This window comes from Vicugna pacos, chromosome 10, assembly GCF_048564905.1.
Source record: "Vicugna pacos chromosome 10, VicPac4, whole genome shotgun sequence".
Taxonomy (NCBI): domain Eukaryota; kingdom Metazoa; phylum Chordata; class Mammalia; order Artiodactyla; family Camelidae; genus Vicugna; species Vicugna pacos.
The window spans coordinates 14,374,718-14,401,734 of record NC_132996.1 but is presented as its reverse complement, the minus strand read 5'-3'; the positions used below and the strand labels follow the sequence as shown (position 1 = coordinate 14,401,734).

Below are 27,017 nucleotides of genomic sequence, written 5' to 3'. Positions count from 1 at the left end.
GATTCTGCAGGTGATGATTTTCTCTTTTTATAAATCATAACCAACACAAAGAGTCCAGCAGCAACATCCACAACACGAATAGTGCCAGTGTCTCCCACTGAGTGGCGGCAGGAAGACACGATGAGCTGGGAAAGGAAATTTAACTTCTCCCAGTAGGGCATGTGGGATTCAACCTTATTCCCTGCCTGGGATACTGAACCTGCCAGAGGGTCAGTCTGTTTCTGGGTATAAAAAGTCCCATGCCAGAGGTCACAGGGAGCATTACATTCAATAGTATTGTTTTATGCAGCAGGTCCCTCTCTCATCCCGTCCACTAAGCAAAATTACAATTTTTAAATAATACCAGTATGTCAAACAAAATGTTAAAAAATAAGAATACCTGAAAATAATCCTTGTTGATGAGGATATGCAAATGTTGGCATTTTAATACCCTTCTGTGCAACCACCCTGAAGTGTGGTTTAGTAGTATCTTCTGTGGCTGGGCATATACCCGCCTAATGACACAGGGAAGCATACACTCAACAGAAGTGGGAACACGTGTGCACAAAAAGACACGTACAGGAGTATTCACAGCGGCATTCCAAGCAACAGGGAAAATCTTTAGCAACACAAATGCAACACCAGCGGTAGAACTAAAGTGTGGTATGGTTACAGGGAAAAATGCAGCAATGATGATAGACCAACCACTGCAACGTGTAAGATCAGAAGTGAATCTCATTTAAGTGAGAAAAGTCGCAAACTCAACAGACTGAATAATGAAAATCAGTTAATGTAACGATCACACTAACAGGCTAAAAAAGGAAAATCACATCAAATCAATAGTCACAAAAAAAGCATTTGACACAATCTGAGTTTCATTCGTGATTTTATCAAAAGGCTTAGCAAACTGGGAATGAGAGAGTTTCAGGCACTTAATAAAGAACACATCAAAAAAATCTTCCAGCTAGCATCGGACTCAACAGTGGAAAACTAGATGGTTTTCTGCTAAGAAAGAACCTCATCAGGTATTATTAACTAATCCATAGGTAGCCAAAATGAAAGACGTTAATTCATTGATTCACCTCTCTCAAATAAAAAAGGTCCCTCCACCTGAATGAACTTTGACCTCTGTTTCTAGAACCTGGCTTCAACTATGACAAGCATCAGCAAGCCAAGAGGAGAAGACAGCAGTAGCAGGCAGCCAACCCGAGTCCGGACCATGCCCGTGAGACCCATCTTAATAGTGCCACTGTGCTGTCTACCAGACGTCTAGCTCTCCGTCAGAACTGCAAGCTTGCTTTTCCCTAGTCTTTATAACTAAAGGAGAATGCATCAATAAATTTGTTACAACGTATAGCTTCTGGAGACAGTTTAACATTTGTGTTCATATTAAGTTCTTTTTTTTTTTTTAATCGAGTTAAGCCTGTAAACACTGGTGAAGTCACGTTGGTTAACTGTTGCAGAATTAGCACACAGGAGTGGGCGTGGCTCTTTTCTGCTTTTTGGCAGGCTCGGTGTTGGCCATCCCAGGGGCTCAAGTCATTTTAATAAATGTGTTTTCAGGGGGCGTTCCCCATGGAAGGATGAGGGGGGAAAGAATGGCAGGTTCAGCCAGGTGCTGTCTATTGTCTTCTCCAATCTGTACACGGCAGATTTCTCTTCCTTATCAGAGATGTTACACATTTTTTAGTTCTATATATATGCATTTGCTTTCCCACTAGTCTATAATGTCCAGATTCTAGGGAGATTTTGTCTCACCTTTGATGACTAGGTTGCTGGAGGATAGGGTAATCGAGAAGTTACTATGGTATTTAGTAAAACATAGGAAGGGTAGCAACGGATTAATTACTGTATTTATTATTTGAGGTAGGGATGAGACCACAGAGTCTGGTGTATACAACTTTGGAATGCTTTGTGAAATAACCACTAATCCAGGGAACAATGGCGCTTGCAAATGTTGGAGAAAGCCCTCTAAGAAAGAGCATCATTTAATAGCACTATACACCCAACCACTTAATGTCCACAGAAAAATGAGATTAGAAAGCTCTTCCTCTATGTGCTTATGTAGATGATATGTAACACGTGAAGAAACATTTGGCGCAATTTTCCGAGAATGAAATTTCAGGAAAAGCCCTCATGTACACATCTCCATATACCTTAGTAGTATATAGACTGCTTCCTTTCCTTTCCTTAATCTCTTGAGGACACATTATTGAAGTATAATTGCTAGACAAGTGAGGCTTACGTTAATTTACAGTCCTACGCTTGGAGTAAGAGGCCAGCTACTTTTCCTCCTTCTAGCATATGCTGGCTTGCATGGCTATTATTTTTTTCATTTTGGTAATTTTTTAAAATGTGACTTTTATTGACATTTTCACTTTTTCAATTTCTAGCAAGGTTAGATTATTTTCCTATGTCATAAAAATAAGGCCTAAATCCCCAAACATTACATAACTTAATGAAACATCTAATATCTAACCACGGGTAATTTGTTGAACTGTGATAAGTGTCAGCAAAATACAGATAGTCTGGCACCTGTGCTAAAAATAACATTCCACAGAATGCTCAGTATGGTGGCCATAGTTAATAATACTTTATTGCATATTTGAAAGATTCTAAGACACTAGATCCTACATTCTCATCACAAGAAAAAGAATTTATAGCTATGTACCATGACAAATGTTAACTAGACTTATTGTGGTGATTACTTCACAGTATATAAAAATACCCACTTTTTAATGTTGTATATGTATATGTTTATGTTGTATACCTGAAACTTATATAACATTATATGTCAATTATACCTTAATAAAACAACAATTTTCTTTATGCATTTTATTAAACATAATTATTATGCAAATAATTACTACATTATATTAATATCTAATATAAATATACCCACTGATATTAATTAAATATATCAGTTAACTAGGAAAGTTAATTCAACAAATTATTATATATACAATTACTATACAATTATTGAAACCACATTTGAGTGCCTAGTTACATTTTTTTTTATGAGAAAGGTATACAGTGCCGATGTGTCCAGTTATTTCAGTGAATGTTTTATTATTGGGCATAATCAAATAAACAATGGCTAGAGACTTCGTTGGCTATTACAAATGTTAAAAGTAGAATAGGAAAATAAATTTGAAAAATTGTGATGCCATTGCTTGTAGAATAAAAAATCATTTCATGAAACCACGGCTTCCGTTAAAATGCATTTTCAAACAACTTGTGCCCAGTCACCTTCTTCCGTTTACCCTAAAAGGAGTCTATATTCACTGTGCTGCACACCAGAAATTGACACAAAATTGTAAACTTATCACACTTCAATGAAAAAACCCGAAGTCTACATTCTTTTAGGGTCTTACTCCCCAGGTGTTGTTTCCTATAACCTAATCACCCACTTGCACATCTTTCTGAGTGATCCAATCAGTGTTTTCCAATCCCCTTTGAAGACAGGACTCAATCTCAAGACGTAGGTGTGGCCTTAGGTGAGTCTAACGCTTTATAAAGCACCTTTGTCCAGTGGTCACTGCTTCTTCAGCGTAGACTGAGGGAGTTTGCTGCGGCTGGGCGTCGGAGAGTTCTCGTTGACCCTGACAGCCACAGACTTCCAGACGTCCAGCCTTCCAGAGCTGAGACCGCTCGCAGGAGACTCTGGTGAACACGGAATTGATTGTAAATATCTCCGTGCCTAATTTCTCTTATCCCAGTAATTTTAATTTTCCTGTTGGCCTGCTTGAGTCTTGTCCAAACAAACAAGCAGTTTTCTTAGTTTTTTTTTTTTATTAAAAAATGACATCAATGTTGAAAATATCCGTAACTAGAACAATTAAAATATACTGATATTTGTAATATTAAGTTACTTAATCCTTTTTATTCTATTACCTTATGGGTTACTAGATGTTTTTAGGTTTTTAAAAGAAATTTCATATGTATATATATATATATACACATACACAAAACTCATAAAACACCAAAAATGTTCAATATCATATATACATTTCATGGTCTTTGTGCAGATTAACCCAAGCGTTAAATGGGTTGGATTAATTAGAACACCTTGTTGTAAGGTCTTATTTGCTATCTGTTTAAAGCCTTCAGTTTGTAGTCTAGATTTGAAAAGTGTTCAGAATAGATCTAACCAACTGGTAGAAACTCCCAGGTGGCATTGGTCACGTGCGGAAATATCAGAAACAAAGAGGACACCGTCACGCTTCCATTGACTTCACCTCTGGATATTCTAGTATAGAGAGAATATCCCAGTGTTTATTCTAACTTTTTTTTTAACTATTGATTCATTTTTGCTGATTATCATTGTCGCTGGAACATTCAGCAGTTGAAAATGTGAGGGTGCGCTGATGTTCCTTTTATCACCCTCTTTTACTCTCTGCTCTAATCTTTAAACTTTTCCAAGTAACTTCAGTGTGATTGAGAACATGGTTTACCTTAAGCAAAAAGTTGCAAAGGACTCTCTTATTTTATCATTGTTTCATAGCAGAAACCCAACCTGTCTGTATTCACCATTTCTAGGTTTGTTCTGGAGATAGGCAAGTAGGTAAATCACACAAGACTTTGTCCAAAGGATTTTTTTTTAATAAGGGTAGAAGAATGACTTTCTCTCTTACTCTCTTTTTCTTGTTAATTTATAGAAGCATGGATTCAGGAGGCTTCATGCAAGCCTTCCAGAATGAACTTATCTGCTCCATCTGTATGAACTATTTCATAGATCCTGTCACCACAGACTGCGGGCACAGCTTCTGCAGTCCCTGCCTGCACCTCTGCTGGGAGGAAGCCCTAACCCCACTGAGCTGCCCTGAGTGCAGGGCAGTGTCAGAGAAGCCAGAGTTTAAAACCAATATTGTTCTCAAGAGGCTGGCTTCCCTTGCCAGACAGGCTAAAGCTAACCACATCAGCAGCTCTGAGCAGCAGATCTGTGCGACACACCAAGAAGCGAAGGGGCTCTTCTGTGAGGTGGACAAGACCCTGCTCTGTGGGTCCTGCTCTGAATCCCCAGAACATGGGGCTCACAGCCACTGGCCACTACGATGGGCTGCTGACGAATACAGGGTAGGTGATGCTTCTAAAGCTATGTGGAGTCCACAGGCTCCCAAACAGGAGAAAAAGATGAGAATGATAATGAAGCTGATGGGAATGGAGACGGTGGTGGTGGCGATTGTTCAATGTGAATCCCACGATATAAGTGTATTGTTGCAATGTTGTTGACCAGCGGTCCAAATATGTGGGACTGCTGCATCCTGGGGCAGGTGGCAGCACCAGGAACACTGGCTTTGGATGTAAGCTCGATGCTTTCTTAGTCAGTTTATATCAAAGGCTGAGTTTCAGTTTCCTAGGAAATGGATTTTCTTATCTGTGGATTTCCCTCAATTTGCTAGTATACATTCCAATCACTTTCGGTATTTGAAATATTAGAGTCAGATTAGATTAATGTGGAAAAATCAGACCACCCCATTCTGACTCAAGATTACTCTTTTTCTCAATTTATGAGCCTTTGCTAATAAATAAGGGGATGAAATTTACAGTGTCAACTTCTGGGTCACTAAAGCCCAAAGTTTCTACTTTGCAGGAGAAACTTCTAAAGAGAATGGGCTCTTTATGGAAAATGAATCAAGAAATGCAAAACAATCTGAACCAGGAAACTGACAAAATCCAGTCATTTGAGGTAAGAATGAAAATGTTCTTTTTTTTCTTTTTTTGGTATGGAGATTGATATAATTCTGGCTTAGACTTTCAGCTAAATTCAAGTTACCAAGTCTCTTCCCTGGAAAACTAGTGGCTTCAAAGGACCGATCAGTAATCACAAATATACAGGTCAATACAGGCGAATTCAAAGAATGCTATACTATGGGCAATCAGGTCATGAGAAGTATTTTGGTGGCTGGGATAAACTTAACAGACACGGAGTAAAAGACAACATGGCCCTTGTGTGGCTGTGAAGGAGAGGAAAGGGCTAGAGGAGAAACAAGAGAATTTTTTTTAAACTTTACAATATGGAGTTTACCTGATTTTTAAAAATATTTAGAAAAATCAGGTAAAGGAACAAGAGGAAGAGAAGATTCAGGTAAGAGAGAAAATATTTGATGGGATAAGAACCCTGAAGAAGCATCCCAGGGAGGGAGCCTGGGGCCACTTGATGGCTTGATTTAAACTGGGAAAGAGACTAGGAACATAGACAAAGGATGGACAGAAAGGACCAGCAAGTATTCAAGACGCTTTCAGGTGTGAGGCAGAAAGTTTGTCAAGATCTTGCTTGATGCCATTAGGGAAGTCACATTTGAAGCTTTCCTTTGAGACTGAGGATGCGTAACTCTTTTTCATCCACCATCTCTGCAGAACTATGTGTCCTTGAGGAAGGTGACGGTTCGAGCTCAGTATTGGAAGATGCATCTATTTCTCCAGGAGGAGGAGCAAGTCCATCTGGAGGCACTGGAGAAGGAAGCCAAGGAGATTTCCGACCAACTCAAGGAGAGTGTATTCAGAATGGCTCAACAGAAGGAAAGTCTGAAAGAAATGTACAGAGAGCTGACGGAGGTGTGCCACAAGCCTGACATGGAGCTGCTCCAGGTGAGAAGGGAGAGCCCATTCTCAGAGGCAGAAACACTTTTCTGGGCAATGTCACCATGATGTTGCTGCATATACAGTTACTCCCACATAAGGGAGGATGCTCTGATCTCTTACCCCCTCATATCCTGGTAATCTTTGGGAGGGTCTTCCCTTTTAGTAGCTGATGTAGGACAAAATTATTTCAGTGTAATCAGAAGTATGATCCACATTAGATTTTCCAAAATCAGCGAAACTCTGTGACCAGGGGAACATTAACCTTGTGGGAGAAGGTCTCAGTATATGTTTCCCTAATCTGTTGTCACTCTCTCTTATCCCACAACTGCTGAAGACTTTGAAGTTTTGCTCCTTGTGTAGGCAAGATTTTTAGAATTGGTCATCAATTTCAATGCATTCTATAAATAGTTTTTGACGATTCCCTGTTTTAACTGTTATCGTAAATGGTGAGATCTCTCCTTGGGAATAGGGCTGGGCAATGAGTGCCTGGGAACCTGGAGGCTATCGCCTCGTTACACAGCCCTTTCCTGACCTTCTTCCTTCCTTAATGCACCCTGAGGAAGCCTGTCATAGGCTTTGAATTTAGCTCCTTTTATTAATATAGCCTGACTTTCTTAAAGGGGAACTAAGGAAAAAGTACCTTATTGAACAACAAGAATACTAAAGAGGCAAAAGGACAGAGCTCTCATGATTAACACGATCTTACTTGTTTTCATTGCAGGACTTCCGAAATGTAATGGAAAGGTGAGTTTACATTAATGATTTTTAATTTCTGAGAAAATTGTCATCTTTTCGATGAAGTGTATGTACATTTGTCCCTTGGCACCATGGGGAACTGGTTCCAGCCCCCACCCCCACCCCCAAATTTCAGGATGCACAATTCCTTATACAAAATGGCAAAGTAATTGCATATAATTTACAAACATCCTCCCATACACTTTAAATAATTTCTAGACCACTTATAACACCTAATATAATGGAAATTAAATGCTATGTAAATAGTCGCCTCATGTGCACTGTTTTCAAGTTTTACTTTTTGGGACTTCCGTATTTTTTTTTGGAATATTTTCCATTCAGAATTCACAGATTCAATCTATGGTTGAATTCACAGGTGTGGAACCCTAGGATGTGAATGGCTGACTGCCCATCTTTTGAGTTATTAACATTAATATTTTCTATTTTATTTAAAAAAATTTTTAAACATTTTTTATTGACTTATAATCATTTTACAATGTTGTGTCAAATTCCAGAGTAGAGCACAATTTTTCAGTTATACATGAACATATATATATATTCATTGTCACATTGTTTTCTCTGTGAGCTACCATAAGATCTTGTATATATTTTCTATTTTATACCAAAAAACCCCAAGGTCTTCTATTCCTTGGTCTCAGAAGTTTCCTTCTCATTTGACTGAATTCAAATACATGTAAAAACCATCCAATATTCTGTCCTTGTTCTACACACTCACCCCATCCTCTCCAGCTTCACCACAGTAAAACTTAGGGAGTTTTTCTAAGGTATCACAGAGGAAACACCTGTCCCAGTGAGCGGGAAGATGAAAAAGACAGGAAAGAGGAAGACTCACTAAGAATGGGAAGGGGGCCTGTGATTTTGCTCCTAGGAGTGGTACAATGACTCAGCCTGTTCACCAGCACGCCCCCTTGTAGGCAGGACCTCAGAGGGAACAGCTTCCCGGTGCCACTGGGAAGCGAGACCTTGAGGACCAGGGTAGCCAGGCTGGAACTGGATTCTATTACTGGCAGACAAGAGCAAAGCTGTCTGGCTCAGTGCACTCTTCCTTTTAATGAATGTATGCTTGGTGACTACTTGCTGACTGAAGTCCCAAAGGCTTTGCCTGAATTTTCTGCTGTCTGTAAAATGCCCAGTGTCTCTGCATTCCTGGACGTGGAACGGAGGCACTGAATGAACCTTAACAACTTTACAAATGAAATAATATCTAAGATGAATAGTAAAGTTGAAATTTGGTATAATTTATATTTAGGGAAAAAAAATAAAGGAACATATTATATTCCCAGGAGTTTAGAATATAATATGTACCCTCTTTACCAAAAATGGAGACTTCTGTTGAAATATCTTGAATTAAAAATTGTTTTGTTGGTAATGGCTGTGTTACCCTTTGGCCCTGAAGTATAACTGATGTCATTCTTCACAGGGCTGAGCTGGTACAGATACAGAAGCCTCAGCCAGTGAACCCAGAGCTCCCTTCCTGGCCCATCGCTGGAACCTTAGACATGCTGAACACATTCAGAGGTGAGACTCAGCCCTTTGGTGATCAGGCCTCAGTTTCATTAGTGCTTCTTGCGAAGGAGCCTTCTTTTATTTTCATTTTATTTTTTCTGACATGAAGATAGTACCTGACTTTAAAAAATTGTTCCATCTTTTCTGCCTGCATAGCTATGTTACAGAGATCAAGACTGAACTTTGTATCCTATAGTTCACTGAGAATGCAAATCCAGACACATGTTTAGTTACATCTGACATAGGCAGAGCAGGGGGAGGGTAATCAGCTTGGTCCTGTGGTTACAGAGAGAGAGTATGTAGTTCTCAGAGTAGCAGTCAGGATTGTGTTTAGTCACTTTATTTCACTCTGGAAAGCATGAGGATAGCACTGGTGCTGTTAATTGGTTCTATATTACAAGTGCATTTATCATGCATTCTACAAAGAATATTTATTTCTAAAGTTAGGAAGATTTGACCAAAAAGGACTATAATTAGTGTAAGCAGAATAATTTTAATGCCATTAGATCAATCTCAAAACAACTGAAAGGCAGGAGATATGTGAACTTGCTTAGCCAGAACATTCTTTTCACAAGCTTCCAAACTATTCATTTATGGATTTGTATCAAAGTTTTTGACCTCTGGAAATTTAATAGCTAGATACTGTAGCCCAATAAATACCCATATAATAGCAAAGTGCTGTCTTATATTGAATAGTATTAAAGACAAAGGACACAAGAAAAGTTTTCTAAAGAAAAAATATTTTCAGTGTGTCCTGAAACAAACTATCAAGAGATTGACGTTACGTCAGTCTTCACACAGTTTGTCATGTGTCTGGACTTTTGTTTTCTCTTTCTGTAAGATTTGAAGGGTTTCTCCGTGCTGCAGAGGTAGTAATAACTCTCGTTCTTCATAGAAGAGTCAGTCTGAACTCTTTGCTCCCTTCGTTTTTGTATTTGCTTGTAGAAGGGAAAATGCAGTTTCATTGGGTGGAGAGCCTTTGCCTCTTAGGGCATGGAAAGCCCATCGCTGACCTGACTTTTGCTCTTTCTGCAGTGGATAACATTGTGAGTCTGAAAATGACCATTCCAAACGTGAGCCTTTCTGACGAGGATGCACGTGAGACATCTGGAGGTGACCATCACGGCGAGGCCGCAGACCCTCAGAGGGCAGAGGGATTTGCGGTGTGGGGAGCTGAGGCCTTCACCTCCGGGAGGCATTACTGGGAGGTGGATGTGAGCCACTCCCCGAACTGGATCCTGGGAGTTTGTGAAGATGTCTTGACAAATGTTACTGACATCATTAATAATTCTGTGGAAGCATTTCTTCTATTTTCGATGAAGGTGAACAATCATTATATTCTCTCCACCAACTCCCCACCGTTAATTCAGTATGTGAAGAGGCCTCTGGGTAGGGTTGGGGTGTTTCTGGATTACGACAATGGAACTGTGAGCTTCTATGATGTTTGCACGGGGTGCCTCATTTACAGTTTCCTCCCAACCCCCTTCTCTTCCCCTCTGAAGCCTTTCCTTTACCAGAGATCCCCATGAATAGTCACGTTTTGTGACCATTTATTTGATAAACTTCCATGTCTGAGGACATGGCTGTCCTGAGACCTCATATGAGGCAGCAGAATGACACGAGATTGCTTTTGAGCACATTGGGAATTTAAGGGAACATAAGTGTGGTATGTGTATAAAATGGCATAACCATGTTGCATGTATACATGTGTTAATCAAATTTTCTTTAAATAAAAATTAATTATTATGGAGCATTTCCTAGAACATAATCAATGGCTCTTCTTTTTTTTTAATAATAGTTTTATTAAAATAAAAGTGACATACCATAAAGGTCACCCCCTTAAAACATATAATTCAGCTGTTTTTAGTAATATCCAAATAGGATTTGTGAAACATAACTATGTTATTCCAGGACATTTCCTTCACCCCCGAAAGAAACCAGGGCCCATTAACATACACTTCTCATTTCCCCTCCCTCACCCCTGTGAACTTCAAGTCCACTTTCACTCTTTATGTATTCTTCTATTATATGTGCTTCATGTACATAGAATCACATAACGTGTAGCTTTTTGTATCTGGTTCCTTTCGCTTAACATAATGCTTTCACATTTCGTCTGCGTGGTAGGCAATGTGTTTTACTTGCATATCTGAACCAGACTGGGGTAGAAGAATGAAGTGGTGTATCATTCAGCTTAGCAAACAAAAGGAAGGACACCTGAGTAACTCCAAAAACTTAGTCATTTTAATCATTAGCTTCTACTTTCTCTACCTCCCACAACCCCTTTACTAGTGATGATTTTCAACGGGAGCAAAATTTGCTACTCCAGAATGTCTCTGGCATGTGGATTGTTTGGAGCTGAAAACAATCAAAGCCCAAAAGACTCAGGAATAAACTTTGACATTCTGCCACTAACTGCCTAAAGTAATTTAGATAGAGGAACTGTTCACTGAACAGCTATCACCAGATATATCTGCAAGGAACATGGGTTGGGGCGGGGAATTGGGTCAGACAGAGAACAAAACAAACAAACAAAAACCAAAAATAACTGCTTTGTGGTTCAGATAAAAACAGATAATAGCAGATAGGGAGGTTGAGAGGAAAGAACAGAGATTTCAGAAGTTCAGTTTGCTTCCTTGGTGACAGATTCCATGAGCCTGGTAGAGAACACACAGTGATACTGAGAACATTTAGAGATCAGAGTCCATTCTGTGTCCCATTGTCTCTGCATGTCCCGGCACACTTTTTTTTTTTTTTTTTACCAAACTTTTGCTTTTGCATCACCATGTGAATTGCCTTCCTCCACTTGAGGTTCCAAATTACTGCCAACATCCTCTTTTGCCTTTAGCTGAAGATGATACTTATTTGAGAGGTTTGGGCAATTTTGGTGCATTACTCAGTTCTCCTGGGTCTCTCCTATGTATACACGCTATTAAACTTTTCTTGGATTTGTCCTGTTACCCTGTCTCATGCCAGTTTAATTCTTAGACCAACCAGAAGAACCTAGAAAGGGAGAGGAAAATTTCTTCCTTCCTGACAATTTTATTCTGCTTTTTGAGAGGTATGTCATCAATAGCCCATGGTCCTATGGGTAGCAGACAAAAAGTGCCAAGGGTATAGAAATTAATAAATTCTATAATCAATTCTCAAAAAGTTTATGTGTAACACATTTTCTATATACTGACACAAATAATATTTGATATTGTTTTTGGCATAGAGGAGATCCCTGTTACCCAACTGTTATAGTAGAAACTGGATTAGCTATTGAAATCTTAATATTCTTTAGTTATGGGACATAAAAATAATTCTGGATGCTCTAGGGAAGTTGCTCAGGCTGGCTTGTTTTAGCCCACCTTATCAGAGTCAGAAACCCCACTGCCCTTCACAGACCCTAAAACTCTTACCTCACCTACAACCAATCAGAGACTTGTGCACAAGCCAATCAGGCACCTTGTGACCCTATCTTATAAAAGACACCAAACTGGCCCCTGAGGCTCACACAGGCACCTCTTGTCTGTGTGGCTCACTGTTGTCTTTGGCAATGTACCTCTAATAAAACTCCTGTCTATTCCCATACATTATCTGGTAAATTCTTTTACCAACCCGAGCATCACCATGTCACTGACCGGCTGCCCCACTGTGTCCCATAACAGAACTGTTCCTTAAACTAGGTTTGAGGAGTATGGTTACTTCATTGGCTATTGGTTCTATTTGAATAACTTCATTCTAGATCTCTGTCTGTGCTGCTGTATGTGTGTGTGTGTGTTGGGGGGACTTTGTTATGAAAATGATATCATTTTAAAGATGTTCATCTCTAAAATAGGAAATGCTGGAGGCATCAGTTAAGGAGTAGCAAAGGGGCTAGTAGCTAAAAAAGCTGAAGCTACTCAGGGCTTCAACAACATACATATATTTTGAAATCAACTAGTTCACTAAAGATATTTGGTTCAAAGTTAACGATCAAGGCTTCTACAAAAGTTCTGAGGGGAAAACCATCAGATATGACCATCAACAATTACAGTGCAAGAAAAGAAATTAGATTCTTCTAGCAACTTGTTAGGAGCAAAAAAAAAAAAAAGTGCCTTAACTGAGATCAACATGACCTCGCACAACGCAGTGAAGTTGAGGTTATAAGCAGAAACATACTGTCCTCTTCACAGTCCACTCAGTAGCTTTTGCTCTGGCTGCAAAATTGCTTTTAGTTGGATAGGAGGAATCCAGTCATGAATTGCTGAAAGATCTCCTCCAGGGTAAAATGGATGGATGCAGGCGGCCTATTTACAAGGACCACCATCTTGTAAACCTTTTACAGAAAAATTCTGGGAGAAATGAGATAGGAGTGGGAGGGCGGGAAGCATGACATTTGTTGAAAACCTACCATCAGTTATGGTGCAAGGCACTTTCGTGGTTAATACTGATTTGAACCCACAACATTCCGGTGTGGTAGAGGAAAAGCCCAGTTACAGAAGAAGAAACTGACAATTACAGAAATTTGGAGGCTTGTTCAGGGAAAGGAAAACGAAAGAACCCAATCCCATCAGTTCGGAAGTTGTACCTGGTGAAGCAGCACGTGAAGCAGCCAGGACCAGAAATGCTCCCCAAGTGTGACCAGTTAGAAATTAGCCAGAATCTGGCAGGAAGGTAATCAACACGGAAGGAGAAGCAGCAGCTAAAGGCACTTGCTGCCGAAACTGAGCAGTTCCTGGAAAGAGGCTGGGAAGCAGTTTTTCAGGGAACACTTCGGGACACGTTCAGCTGCTCCCTCCCACCCCAGGCCGACTTCGTCCCGGAGCAACAGAATGGAAGCTGCCCGCCGACAGGAAGATTGTCTCCTCCCCTTGCAGGGCTTCCTCTCTCCCCTCCAAAGCCCCCGGGGCTCACGGGGGCCAGGAGTTTGGGGCCGATTTGCACTCGCTTCTGGACGGAGCCGGAGGGCAGAGGCGGGGCTTTGCGCCCGGGCGGCGGCGGCCGAGGTGGGCGGCGACCTGGGCGGCCCCCGCGTCCCCGGGCGCGCGCCCTCCGCTCGCCCGCGCTCCCGAGCTTCGCCCCGGCGGCCGGCGTCTCCCGCGCAGCCCCGCCGAAGCCATGGCCAAGTCCCGGGGTCGTCCGCACCTGTGGGTGTGCTTGGCTGCAGCGCTGGCCTCTTTCCTGGGCGGATTTCTGGTGGGTAAGTGTACCGACCCGACCGCGGGGCCGGCGCCGCCGCCCGCAGCCGCCCCTCCGCGGAGGAGCCGGGAGCCGGGGCTGCGGGGCTGGGCTGCGCGCGGGGCGCCCTGGCCGGCCGACCCCCGGCGCGGCGGGCTCCGCCGCTTCCGCCTTCCTCGCAGAGGTGGCCGGAGTTCGAGTGTATTAAATGCGCACCGACTGCACGGTGCTGTGAAGGGCGGCTGGAAGGGCAGTGTAGAGTTGCCACTATCCGCAGGGGTGAAAAAGGCGATTTCACTTGCAAGCACCGTTAAGGAGGCACAACTTGGAGCGAATATGGGCAGCGCTGCAAAAAGCTGCCGTTCCGTAATCATTTATCACGTAAATATTTGTGGAAGGCTCCGCGTGTGTGAGGCGCTGCGCTCTGACCCAGACCCGGGGGGGGGGGGACAGGAAAGCTAGAGGCGCGTGTGATGCGTGACACGTGGGGAAGCGAAAAGATACCCCTCCTCCAGACTCCTTTAACCGGCTCAGAATTAGCAGCAGAATTGGAAGGTTTTCTGCATCTGTGTGACTTTTTTTTTATTGTTGTCAAGCTCACCATGATGTATTTCTCGGATAAGGGCTGTTTTTTGGGGGCGGGGCTTCTAGTTTTATAAAGTCAAAAGCAGTTATGTGTGTATGTAGTGTGCATACGTGTTTGTATTCTCCCTCCAGGCTGGCTTAGTAAGCCTCTCACAGAGACAGCCACTTCAGTGGGCCCTCCCCAGAACGTAAGGGGCGGACTGCTGTCTGAGATGAAAGCTGAAGGTACTAGATCATTTCTCCGGTAAGTTTGTCTTGTATATTTGATCTTAAAAATACAGTGTTTAGAATGTTGCAGGGTGAGAATTGTATGAAAACTGAGTATTTATTCAGGTGGGTAATTTCTTTGTGTGTGTGAAAATTTTTGATACGTGTTAATTTATGGTAGTTTAAGGTGTCCCTTTATACCATTCTTAGGATGAAATCTATTTGAATGTTGCAGGAGTCTGTCTTCACTAATTTTATCGGCATGAAAAGTATCTGGTTGCTTTATTAAGAGGTATTTCAACTTCATGTTTTAACTTTGGACTGCAAATGAATGTTATTCTTTCTTCTCCGTGCTTAATCAGCCCATTGGGCTTAATCAGCAATTTTATTTGAAAGTCATATTCTGATAGGAAGACTAAGATGGTTGTAAACTCTGATTTAGAGGAAAGGAAATTGAAGCTTCAGATTCTGTCTGCCACAAATTAAACCTTTATCCCATGTTGCAAATATAAGTAACACAAATAGGACAAAAAGAAAGCAAAAGATCAGTGGAAACCCACCAGTCTCTTAATAGGAGAAAGTGACATTCAGGGGAATGACTATGAACTCCTTAAGGGTAGTTACTGTGACATTTATTTCCATATTCAGACTCTTTCAAAGGAGTATCATAAGAACAAAACAGATTTTATTGAAACATACCTTACATAGAATAAACTGCATCCATATAAAGCCTACGGTTTGGGAGTATTGAGTGATGTGAAATAAATTCAGCAGACCATCTCCTCAATCAAGACACAGAAGATTTACAGCATGCCCTTTGCAGTTAATTCCACCCTTCTGTCCTGGCTCTAGGCAATCACTGATCAATCTCACTTTGCTATGAACTCTTACACATTTTCTAGAATTTTATGTGAATAGAATCATGCAGGATGTGCTCCTTTGTGTCTTCTTTCACTCAGCAGTGGTCTTGGGGTCTTTTTTGGATCAGAAGTTTTTAATTTTAATGAGGTCTAATTTATCAGTTTGTGCTTTTAAGAATGTTTTAAAGAACTCTTTTTAAAGAACTCTGTGACGCGTCCTAGATCCCTTTTCTCCTCTTTTTTCATCGCCACATTTTATGGTTTACGTTTTCCATTAAAGTGTATGGTTCTTTATAGAGCTAATTTTTGCATAAGGTGTCATGTTTGGCTGAGGGTCATTCTTCTACCTGTGGACGTCCAGCCGCTCTCGCCCCGTTTGTTGAAAGGCTGTCCTTCTTCCATTTAATTGCTTCTGCTCCTTTGTCACTAATCAGTTGGGCATATTTGTGGGCTCTCCGATGCTCTGCTGATCTTTGTGTCTTCTCTCTGCAGCACCACACTGTCTTGATTATTGAAGCTACGTGGTAAGCCGTAACAAGGCATCGACTGATTCCTCCCACTGTGTTCTTTTAAACAATTGTTTTAGCTATTCTATATCATTTGCCTTTTTATATAAAATATATAACAAATATGTCAATGTCTGGAAAAATTCTTGCTGGGATTTCGATAATAATTGCATTAATCTTATAGAGCGATTTAGGAGTGCTTGGCAGTTTTACTGTGCCTAGTCTTTCAATCCATGAACATGGTAAGTCTCTCCAATTATTTAGGTCTTCCTTTACGAACATTTTGCAATTTTCAGGATGCAGATCCTATATACGTATTGTTATATTTATATCAAACTATGTCATTTTCTTTGCAGCAAATTAAATCATATTGTGTTTAATTTCAGTTTTCACATGTTTGTTGTTAGTATATAGAAACACTGTTGATTTTGCATCATCTCGCCTGCCTAAACTCATGTCCTAGTTCTAGGAGTTTTTGTAGATTCATTAGGATTTATTTTCTTTGTAAGAAATCAGGCCATCTTCAAATAGGGACAGTTTTATTTCTCTGTTTCCAAACTGTATGCCATATATATATATATATAAATTTATTCCTATTGTGCTGGTTGCAATTCCAATACTGTGTTGAATAAAAATGATAAGAGCAAACATTCTTACCCTGTTTCTAATCTTAGTGAGAAGCATTCAGAGTTTCATCATTAAATGTGATGTTATCTGTAAATTTTTTTGTAGATATTCTTTATCAAGTTAAGGAAATGCGCCTCTGTTGCAGGATTGCTAAGAGGGTTTTATTTTAATCATGAATGGTTATTAATATTGTGTCCAGCGGGAAAAAATGAAAAACATGAGAGAGCTGTGAGTTCAGTTTTATTTGGGGCTTACTGATGACTATAGCCCAGGAGGTGGCCTCAGATAGCTCTGTGGAGCTGCTCCAGAGAGGGGGTGGGGGGAGGTCAGTACACACGTGGTTTTGGTGAAGGGGGGTACGTACAGTCAAGCACACATCTCGGTAGACAGTGACTGTGAGTCACGGGATGGCTGCTGCTGGTCACGAAGAGCAGATTTTCTCCATTAATGATTTTAGTGCTTCTCTAGGTATGAGGCGATGCAAGAAATTAGGTTCATAAAATTAATACTGAAAATATTCATGAAATATTTTACATTCATTTTTCTATACTAAGTGATGTCCAGAATTCATTTCATACTTAACAGCACGGGTCAATTCAGACTAGTCACATTTCAAGTGCTTAATAGCTAGATGTGGCTGCCCTCCCTGGTAGACAACATGGGACTAGACAGACCGGCCATTGCATGAGAGACACTTTGTTTTCAAATCCTTGAACAGACAGTAATTACAAGTAGTCCTAGGAAGAGAGGGTGGATTGGAACCTCCTATCTCCAAATTCCACACCCATGGATGAGGATTATAAATGGTCTCAAGATGATAGTTTTTGAGGAAAAGTTGTCAGCATCAGCCAGGCTGGTTGCTTTCTAACACAGGACTCACTGGCAGCCGTACTTGGCATCCTAATGTTCACCAGTGAAGGTCTTTATTTTTTGGATAATAGACTCAATTTTATTCTTCAGCCTTTTTGTAGAATTTCCAAAGACTACACTTTACTTGATATATTGTACTAAACTCTTAAAAGAAGATTAGGTTTTCATAGGCATAAGCACAAGTTCAAACCATTTTGATTGGATTTATCCAATGGCCTGATCTATTTAAGGAAACATCCGCATATTCCTGCAGTCCTCCATCTAAGGGACAATGATCGCGCCTCACATCTGCCATTCTTCTGTTCTTTAAATTTCTCTTTACCTTTTACTAGACAGTAGCTCATTGCTCCAATGCTATCATAATTAGCCATTCTTTATGGTAACATTGCCCTTTTATGTTTCTGCATGGTTTCTCTGTCTTGACTGGATGCTAACTGATAAACGTTATATCCATGCAAGTGAATGCTGTATGTCAGTGAAATTTAATGGCCTAAAGCCACAGTAATACACGGATGAAATGTCAAAAGTGAGTGAAAAATCAGGTCCTAGAAAAATATACATGGCATGATTTTATTTATAAATATTCTAAAAATACTCAAAGCCAAAAACACGTAAGGGATACAGCCATGTGTAGTGAAATTACAAATAACAGCAAAGATTAACGCAAAACTCAAAGACAGTGAGTGTCTCTGAAAGGCAAGGAGGGCACGTGGTCAGCAGTATGTGGGGGATCCAGAGATCTGCAATGTGCCTCTTCTTAACCTGGTTTTTGGGGGAGCTTTACAAATGGCCATTTCTTTATTATTTTTCACTGTACATATATGTTACGTATGCCCTTTGGTATAAACAACATATTTGCTAATTTTAAAAAAAGTAATTATAGTATAGAGTGACTATATGTACCTGCACTGGGTTACACCAGAGCTGCCCGTCTAGTGAGCTAAGATACGGGGTCCCCACAGCCGTGGGAGACGGGCCGGCTAAGGCCTCTGGCTTGGAGCAGCTCTGTGTACTTTCTCATGTGTTCTATAATGGATGCTTTCTACGTGTGCACTGACAAGAGTAGGTTTGGAAATGCTGAATTAGACCTGATTCTCTGACAATGCCAAACAAGTGTATTAAAATTTTAGCCTCTTAGTTTCAACACTTAGCTCAACTTCAGAATAACTGTCTATAACTATAGAGTAAAAATCACCCATCTTTCTTATTTGATTCTATAGAGAGAAGAAAAAAATACCTATCTGTGTATATGTATATATATATATATGTACACAAGTTTATTTTCCAGCTTATCAATACATACATCATGATTCTTCCTGCCTGATGCGTCGCACCAGCTCAGTGTGTGTTCTCTGAAGGTCCCTCTTAGGCTACTTCTCGCAGAGTCCCTGCTGCAGCCTGCACTGTGAAGGCTGCAATGGAAATCTGTCTCTTCACCTCTCCCCAGGCCTTGGAAGGGTCCACACTGCTTTCGATATCAAACAGAGCATCATAGATCCCTGGGAACGACTCCCCGGCGTACTTGTTGAGGCTGCTTGGAGCATAGATGATGTGCCTGTTGGCAGAAGTGGTTTGCTGTCTATTAGTTGCTCCAATGATATGTACAAGAGAAAACACAGGGACACTCAGCAATTCCTGGATTACATAATTCTAATTTTATGATTTGAAAAAGCCACTTGTCAACTAAACTTCCAAGTTTAATCTCCAAAGACTAGTCTGTGAAGTATGTACCAATTAATTATATGCTGATTTTAAACAGATGACTTAAAAGTGGTTCAGAGCCATAAAAATAAAGACAGTGACAGTAAGGACCTCTATCACCTCTATCACCTACTATGATTCACGCTTGCCACTAAATTATTTATTGACAATTTTTCTAGTCCTTGAAAAATAAACTCTACAAAGTTGATATTAGCATTTCAAAGAGGAGGAAACTGAGGTCTAGGAGATGAAGAGATCAGTCTCAAGGCACATGGCAAATAAGTGCTGACTTGGAAAAATCACTCTACCCTCTGAGATGTAGTGCAAGTGTGATTTATAAAGTCCTGTTTGTGACCAGCCAACCTACTATTGTGGGTTTTCTTTTCATCTTTAAAAGAGAAGTCACGTTAGAATGCCTAGCATGAGCATGAAGAATCACTACAGACAGCTTTGTAATGTCCGACATGACCCAGGAGGTGAGGAGCTACGACCGCGCAGGCGTCAGCCCTGGAAGGGAGGGACAGGTTCCACAGCAGAGGGGTCGGGAAGGAAACGGGCGTGGTCATGCTGCCCTTGACAGATCTTTCCTGCTGTTTGGATGATGCCCTTACTCCCAATTCCAATCATTTGAGAGAGAATTCCTATATAGAAAGATGGGGTCGCACCCAGGTAATCCATGCTCTGATTCATCCTGCGTACTTAGTAAGATCAACCTGGAGACAGTTGGCGTTTATTTGAAATAAGTACAGTTGTCAAAAATTAGTAAAAAATAAATGTCCACATTAGGAGGTAGAATAAATAAATACATATTTATTATGTCTTATGTCATAATATTTATGACATAAATACAGATATACTTAAAATAAAATAAGGGGCTAAAATCATGTATACCAAAGAATAAACATGATTTTATATCTGACTAATTGAATGGGGGAGATGTTTATTTTCTACTTCTGACTTCCTGGATCTTCTAACTGTTCTACAGTGAACATACATTTTTTTCTAAACAGAAACAAAAAAGATAATAAAAATAAAGATCTGTAGCAACTGTATTGTATTACATAAAAAAAAATCACTTACGACACATATTTTGGAATTTCTATTTGCTTGCAAAAATCAACTGTATTTTTTTCCTCAGTGCAAAAAATAAGAAAAAAATGGTATTAGACTACAGAGTCATATTTTTATCCTTACCTGTAGAAAGGCCTGTCTGGTAATCCTAAAGGATCAATAAATGCTCGTTCCAGAAACATCAGTTGATCATTCATAATTCTTAACAATATCGGGCTAGAAATGGAAAGGAGGACAGTTGTAGCTGCATGAAAATACATGTAATACCCAGCAAACTAAAAATCTCAAACAGAAGTAAACACAGCTGATATATTTTAAATTCCTGTAACATGCAAATTAAGAACAGTAGCATGCATAGTTCCATTTTCAAAATCCTATAAAATGCTATTCTGCTGAGGCTTATAAAACCACCGAAACAGTTCAATGTGCCAATGGAAAAAAAATTGTAGTAATTTTTATTTATATTGAAGTAATTAATTGATAAACCTAGATACTTAAATATTGGCAGGACTTTTTTCATGTTAGGTATCCTAGTAATCTGTTCACAGAAGCCATTTCAATATTGAAATGGGATAGTTTATTAATGTTCAGTAGTGTGCCTGAAAAAGTATATGTATTTGCCAAATGACTGCTAATAGTATTCTTATTGTTATTATTATAAAGATACACCCATTGTGAGCACAAGAGGTGGGGCTTAATCCATCTTTTCAACAGCATTTGAATGCCTGCTGTGTATCAAACACTTCCTGCTTGCAGAGGTCACATTCCAGAGGGCAGGGAAGAGTGTTACTGTAACAAGAATGACTCAGTATAACTGAAGATTTACCAGCAAGTCTAGGGTAGTGCAACGATGTTATTAAATTCAATGGATTAATCTGTCATAATTTAATTAACCAATGAGAAATAATTGTTACAATAAGGAATCATGGGGAGGGAGGGAGAGAGAGAGAGAAAAGAAAGGAAGGAAGGAAGGAAGAAAGGAAAGAGAAAAGAAAAGGAAAGAGGAGGGAAAGAGGAAAAAAGAAAAAGAAAGGTGGGTAGGGAGGCAGGTTTGTAGATGGATGGATTGAAGGGTGTGTGGCTGGACGAATGGATAGGTAGGTAAAAAGAGATAGGTAGGTGGATGGGGAGGGAGGGAGAAAAAAACAATCATTACAATAAGGAATCATAAGTTACTTTATATAAAATTTTAATTATCTTAGTTTTGTGATGTTTTAGCTTTGATAATAACAGCTCCTATTTACTGATTGATCTATGTGCCAATTACTATTCTGAATGTTTATACAATTTATACAAACACTATTTTTTATCTTCAGAGAAATCCTCCAAGATAGAGATGGTAATAGCCCCATTTGATAGATGAGATACGTAAAAACCTGACCAGGTTCACAACCAGAATGTCCTAGAGGGAAATGGGAGCTCAGTAGTATCCCTTCACCATGCTGATGGAAGGAAGAATAAAGGCCCCACAATTTGGATTTGAGCTATTTTCAACACTCATTTATTTAGCATCGAAAACTCAGGTGTGATAGGATAAAGGTAAACTAGGTATAGACTTTACCTGTGAGCAGTTCACAAACTAACAAAGGAGGCAGTTGGATGAACCATAATTTCAATAAGACAATCTAAGTTTCTGAACCAAATTTATAAAGCATTGTTACAAACACACAAATTCATGTGAATACACACAGCCTGCTTGGATATTCCTTGTGCAGAGCAGAGTTCAATCTGAAATATCCCTGGGAGGTAAATGTCCAGAGCGCCAGCCTTAGGTAAAAGGGATCTTTTCCCTTCAGAAGCATGCTGGCCTCCTGGGGAGACTGGAAGAGGCTAGGTCTTGAGGTTAAATGCTATGTGTGCATGAAGGTACCAAGGAGTCAATACTCTGTATCCTTTTATGATGAATTAAGGGATTAACTCAAGAAAAGCAGGATTCAAAGAAGTGCTCTTCCTACATGCACCCCAGTGCTCAGAGCAGCACTATTTACAGAAACCAAGACATGGAAGCAACCTAAATGCCCATCTACGGATGGCTGGATAAAGATGTGTGTGTGTGTGTGTGTGTGTGTGTGTGTGTGTACACACATATACATACACACACAGTGGAATACTAGGCAGCCATAAAAAAGAATAAAATAATGCCATTTGCAGCAACATGGATGGACCTGGAGATTACCATACTAAGTGAAGAAGGTCAGACAGAGAAAGACAAATATCATATGAGATCACTTATATGTGGAATCTAAAAAAAAATGAGACAAATGAACTTATTTACAAAACAGAAACAGACTCACAGACATAGAACACAAACTTATGGTTACCAGAGGGGACAGGGGATGGTAGAGGGATAAATTGGGAGTTCAGGATTTGCAGATACTAACTACTAAATATAAAGCAGATAAACAGCCAGGTCCTGCTGTATAGCACAGGGAACTATATTTAATACCTTATAAGAGCCTATACTGAAAAAGAATATGAAACTGGATCACTATGCTGTACACCAGAAATTAACACAACACTGTAAGCTGACTATACTTCAGTTTAAAAAAAGACCAGAAAAAGAAGAAGTGTCTCTTCCTCAGATTTCCAAGTTTTGGTTGAGAATTTCAGCATCCACGTTAATGGACTTCAGCCGCCGTCTACTATTATTACGTGCAGTAGCTTGTGCTCCAGGTGTTTCAGGATTTACAATCCAGACACACGAACTGTACCTTCCTATCATTCAGAGATGGTAAGACAAATACAGACGTACTCAAGGAAGAGAAAGCCAAGGGCCCTAGATTATCATACCAAGCCACCAGATAGTTTGTCATGGAGAAGAAACATCATTTTTTTCAGTGATAGAAAATCAGCTTCATAGAATATATGGTGTTTGGGATCTCTTAAAACGCATGTATCTTTTTTTTTTTTTTACCCTTCGATTTCAATATATCCTTTATTACAAATACATCCTTACATATCATTAGTCTAATTTTTGGTCTGTCTGTCTTCTTTCTATGTATTTTTGCATCAGTCCCCAAAGATTTGATATTTGTATCATCATAATAAATTTAATATGTAGTGGATAGTCACTCAAAATTCTACTTTCACAAAAATTGTGTCTAATATTCTCTATTTTCCTCCAATCTTAAAATTTTGCTCAAATTATGTTTTACTTTTGAGATTTTACCAGAATTAATCCTAAATGCTTCATGTTGGAAAAAAAGGTAGTGACTTTATTTGCTATTCTGGATACAGAGAATTTTTCCAGGTGGAAGTGGAAATTAGGAACTCTTTGTGGGGTAATGACATTAAGAAGAGAGAGGCCGAAGGTGTGTTTTGGGTATAGGAGAGGTTGGTTGAAGTATGATGTATAGGTGCTGAAAGAACAAAAGATAAAACTAGAAAAAGATGGGGACATACAGTGCAGGACCTTTGATGCTATAGTGGAAAATATCTCTGAGAGATCCAGCATCCATCCTTGTACAGGATGTTAGAGTGGACAGAAAGCAAGCAGAAAAAAATTTTCCAAAGAGATTTCAGCAACAAAGATGTCAATTAGCATTTCTCTTTCATCGTATCTATTACATGTATAACTTTATCTATGTAGAACATACTTGTTTTTGTCCAAGTCTTGGAGTCTCTCACTGAAGTTAGAAGCAATTTCTGTAAAATTCTTCACTGCAGAAAACAGTGCATCTGCAACAGAAATTAGGACTTAATGGCATCGTCTGTAGCTTCAGCAAAGGGAGCACCACAGGAAGGTGTCCTCTTCTGTATTTAACAAGGTATTTATACTCTATGTACTGCAAGACAGGCATCACTGAAATGGAAGGTACATCTGTATGCATAAAATATTTGATCATATAGAGCAGCAATAGATAATAAATGGATCTAAGGTAAGTCATTACCTTTTAGAGATTAACAGAAACATACAGATTGTGAATTTTGAAAGAGGAAGGGTAGCATACCAAATGACACACTGTATGTTTTCATTTCTTGTGGATGTTTCATTGAAATATTGTAGATTTTATCAGCATAGTTTCTTAAAACAACAGCGTAGTCTCGACAGTCAAAGGGGAGCACTATGGAATTGGCTAGTTCGAACACGATCCCTCCTCGAACCTGGGCCACAGCAAGGTGATTCTTAAAAGTTGGATCATAGAACTTTTCCACTAATTCATATGTTTCATAGATGCTGTGATACAGTGGATAGCTGCTGAAATTGGTTGTTTCCTACAAAAAATGCACGAAAAAAATCTCTTGTAAGATAACATAATAAAATGCACAGTATCGTATTTACTCTTAATATTATTAAGACTGTTTTTGTCAGTAATAAATAAAGAATTTAAGTACTTCAATAAGCCACTTACTAAAGTATTAATATTAAAATACTAAAACCCATCCCAGGTTTTTACTAGTTTAAAAAAAAGTGTATGTCTAGAACATAAATGATATTATAAAAATTATCTTGGAAAAATCTAACATTCTTGCCTTTAAGAAAACAGGAGATGTAGAAATGTTTCTGAAGTAAAGACAAGATAAATTTGCATGTGAGTGAAACAAATTTAAGAAGACAGAGGGTTGTCAGAAGCAAGTAAGCAAGCATGATACAGTATTATATAGGGCAATGCTGCAAACTGCTTAATGAATAAATTCCATGACGAGCAGTTCTCAGATGAGCAGTGCAGGGACAAACGAGGCCTCTGAGCAGGGGAGGGGTTCAGGAGTGGGTCCAGAATCTCCCTGAGGGGAGGGAAATAATGCTCAGACAGGTATAAGAACATACCTAAAAGGCAAGAGGCAAGGACTTCTCAAACTATGAATTGTTGATTTATGCCTTTTGTCCATTTTTTCAGATCCTTAGCTGTCTATTTATTTCCTTTTTTACTGATTGTAGCCTTCCAACTGTGGGAACAAAGGCATGAGCCTTGGGCTGGAATGGTAAACAAGTCATAAGAGGCTGCAGACTCAGAGGTGAGAAGGCTGGTTAGCCAGTGACAGGTAAGATCCCCAGAGGGGGGCGACCTAAGACAGGCACAGCCGCCTGAGTCCAGGAAGAATGTTGTTAAGCAGCTGTTTCTCATACGTTCCGCCCTGATAAGCTGTAAGGCTCGCTGGTGCCAAGACGAACATGATTTACCAGACCATCAAGGGTCTTACGACCTTGAGCCAGACACTGTCTGTTAACCATTTCCCTTGTCATTCTTCTTTGCTATATAAGACTATGTAACTTAATAAAGCTTTAGAGTAGCCATCAGCTCTCTCTGCATACGGTGTGTATGTGTACACTGATATTGTGACACCAACACTGATAAAATAGAACACTTTATATAGTGGTGTGTTGAGAGTAGGACTCTGGAATTAGCCTGCCAGAGTTTGCATCCAGGCCTCAGGACTTATTACCAAATAATTTTGGGTGGTTATTAAACCTTTCTTTGCTGTGGTTTTCTCCTAAGTAAAATGTACATAATCTTAACATCTACCCCATCACCAACCCCATCTAACCCTGCCTAACTTCCTACCCCCATGGTAAGAGGTTAAAGATTTCCTGTCTGGCCAAAATAACTAGCCCAAGAAAAAGACCTGTAGATTCTCAGTGTCGGTTGCCTCCCAACGAAGCAACTAGACCAGGCATTCTCAATCCGTCTCTTGTGAAACTTCCTGTTCAACAAGCACCGTCCCTGCATACAGGGCTTCAATCAGTCTTTTATGGTTTCTCTCCCAAAGATAGACTGCCAAAGGTGGCCAGGCATTTGAATAAAGCCTTTAACTTGAAAGATACAGATCAAACACACAAACTACAGTAAAATCAACTCAGAGTAAGAAGGTACTGCAGGAAATGGAGGAAACTTAATAAAAAAGAACGCATGAACGGCAGAGTTGAGAAAAATATCCCAGAAAGTAGAAAAAGACAGAGATAGGAACAAAAGAGAGCAGACTATTACAACAGAAATTAATCCCTAGATGCTAAACAAATTACTAAGTTTGCGAAAGGGGAAAGAGGGAATAATCAAAGAAAAAGCCACTTTCTCCAATTACAGTGCACAGATTTCCAGAGCAAAGGGTTCACTTTGTGTCCAGCCTAGCATATTAAAAAATGGCATAACTAATACAACAACGTGTACGCCAAGAACAACACAGTCATAAAGAGAAGATACTAAGATCTTCCTTAAAAAAAAAAAAGAGACAAGAGATCAGGGGCTGAAAGACAAAAAGACAATAAAGCAATGAGTTCAAAATTCTGAGGGTACAGGATTTTCAACCAAAATTTTGCTCTCAGCCAAACAATTGAAGAATTGTGTGTAGTATAGATAACTTTTGCAGACTTGCAAGGTCTGTAGCTTTCATTCACCCGTTTCAAGAAGTTCCTAAAGGATGTACTCCAAAAAGAGTAGAGAGTTCGTAACAAAAAGGAAGACACAAAATCCAGGAAACAGAAAATCCAAAATACAAGAGAAATAAAAATACTCTCAGATTTTTAGTGAAAGAAAATTTCACAGGCGAGAGTTGCGCCAAAGGCACAGAGAATAACCAGAGAAACTGGAGGAGCAGAAGAGCCCTGACGGGGAAAATGAAATCTTCCAGGGCACCTGACATATTTGAATATTCTAAGAGTATGAGGTGAGTTAACTGCATATGC

General features: G+C 39.7%; 2 protein-coding genes and 1 long non-coding RNA gene across 5 annotated transcripts in view; 2 read left to right on the top strand and 1 right to left on the bottom strand.

The window, feature by feature from the left end:
* The first annotated feature begins 4,641 nt into the window (after positions 1-4,641).
* On the top strand, positions 4,642-10,355 carry LOC102544751 (tripartite motif-containing protein 64C-like). The gene is made up of 6 exons (XM_006218374.2): positions 4,642-5,055; positions 5,573-5,668; positions 6,340-6,570; positions 7,286-7,308; positions 8,741-8,838; positions 9,862-10,355. Exons 1-6 carry the CDS (start codon positions 4,642-4,644, stop codon positions 10,353-10,355), a joined length of 1,356 nt encoding a protein of 451 aa, XP_006218436.2.
* Positions 10,356-13,883: 3,528 nt separating this feature from the next.
* Positions 13,884-16,636, top strand: LOC140698941 (uncharacterized). Its single transcript, XR_012076953.1, has 3 exons — positions 13,884-13,990; positions 14,686-14,797; positions 16,113-16,636. It is a non-coding gene; the product is annotated as an uncharacterized lncRNA (long non-coding RNA).
* A 339-nt stretch (positions 16,637-16,975) lies between these two features.
* The window catches only part of LOC140698653 (putative N-acetylated-alpha-linked acidic dipeptidase), a 28,636-nt gene continuing 18,594 nt past the window's right edge, over positions 16,976-27,017 (bottom strand). For 2 of the 3 annotated variants that reach the window (XM_072969025.1, XM_072969024.1), the window contains exons 10-13: positions 24,346-24,610; positions 23,992-24,073; positions 20,519-20,611; positions 18,178-19,178 (exon numbers count right to left, since the gene is read on the bottom strand). In XM_072969025.1, the coding sequence (XP_072825126.1) occupies positions 18,989-19,178; positions 20,519-20,611; positions 23,992-24,073; positions 24,346-24,610 (630 nt within the window). In that variant the 3' untranslated portion in view covers positions 18,178-18,988. Of the gene's footprint in view, positions 17,218-18,177; positions 19,179-20,518; positions 20,612-23,991; positions 24,074-24,345; positions 24,611-27,017 lie in introns of those variants that run through there. The other variant, XR_012076449.1, reaches the window with a different exon arrangement.

Excerpts from the sequence above, each read along its gene's own strand:
- LOC102544751 (XM_006218374.2), top strand. The coding sequence starts at position 4,642 with ATGGATTCAGGAGGCTTCATGCAAGCCTTCCAGAATGAACTTATCTGC. Across the intron at positions 5,669-6,339 it reads ACAAAATCCAGTCATTTGAG|AACTATGTGTCCTTGAGGAA; the intron begins GTAAGAATGAAA and ends CCATCTCTGCAG. Across the intron at positions 6,571-7,285 it reads CTGACATGGAGCTGCTCCAG|GACTTCCGAAATGTAATGGA; the intron begins GTGAGAAGGGAG and ends TTTTCATTGCAG.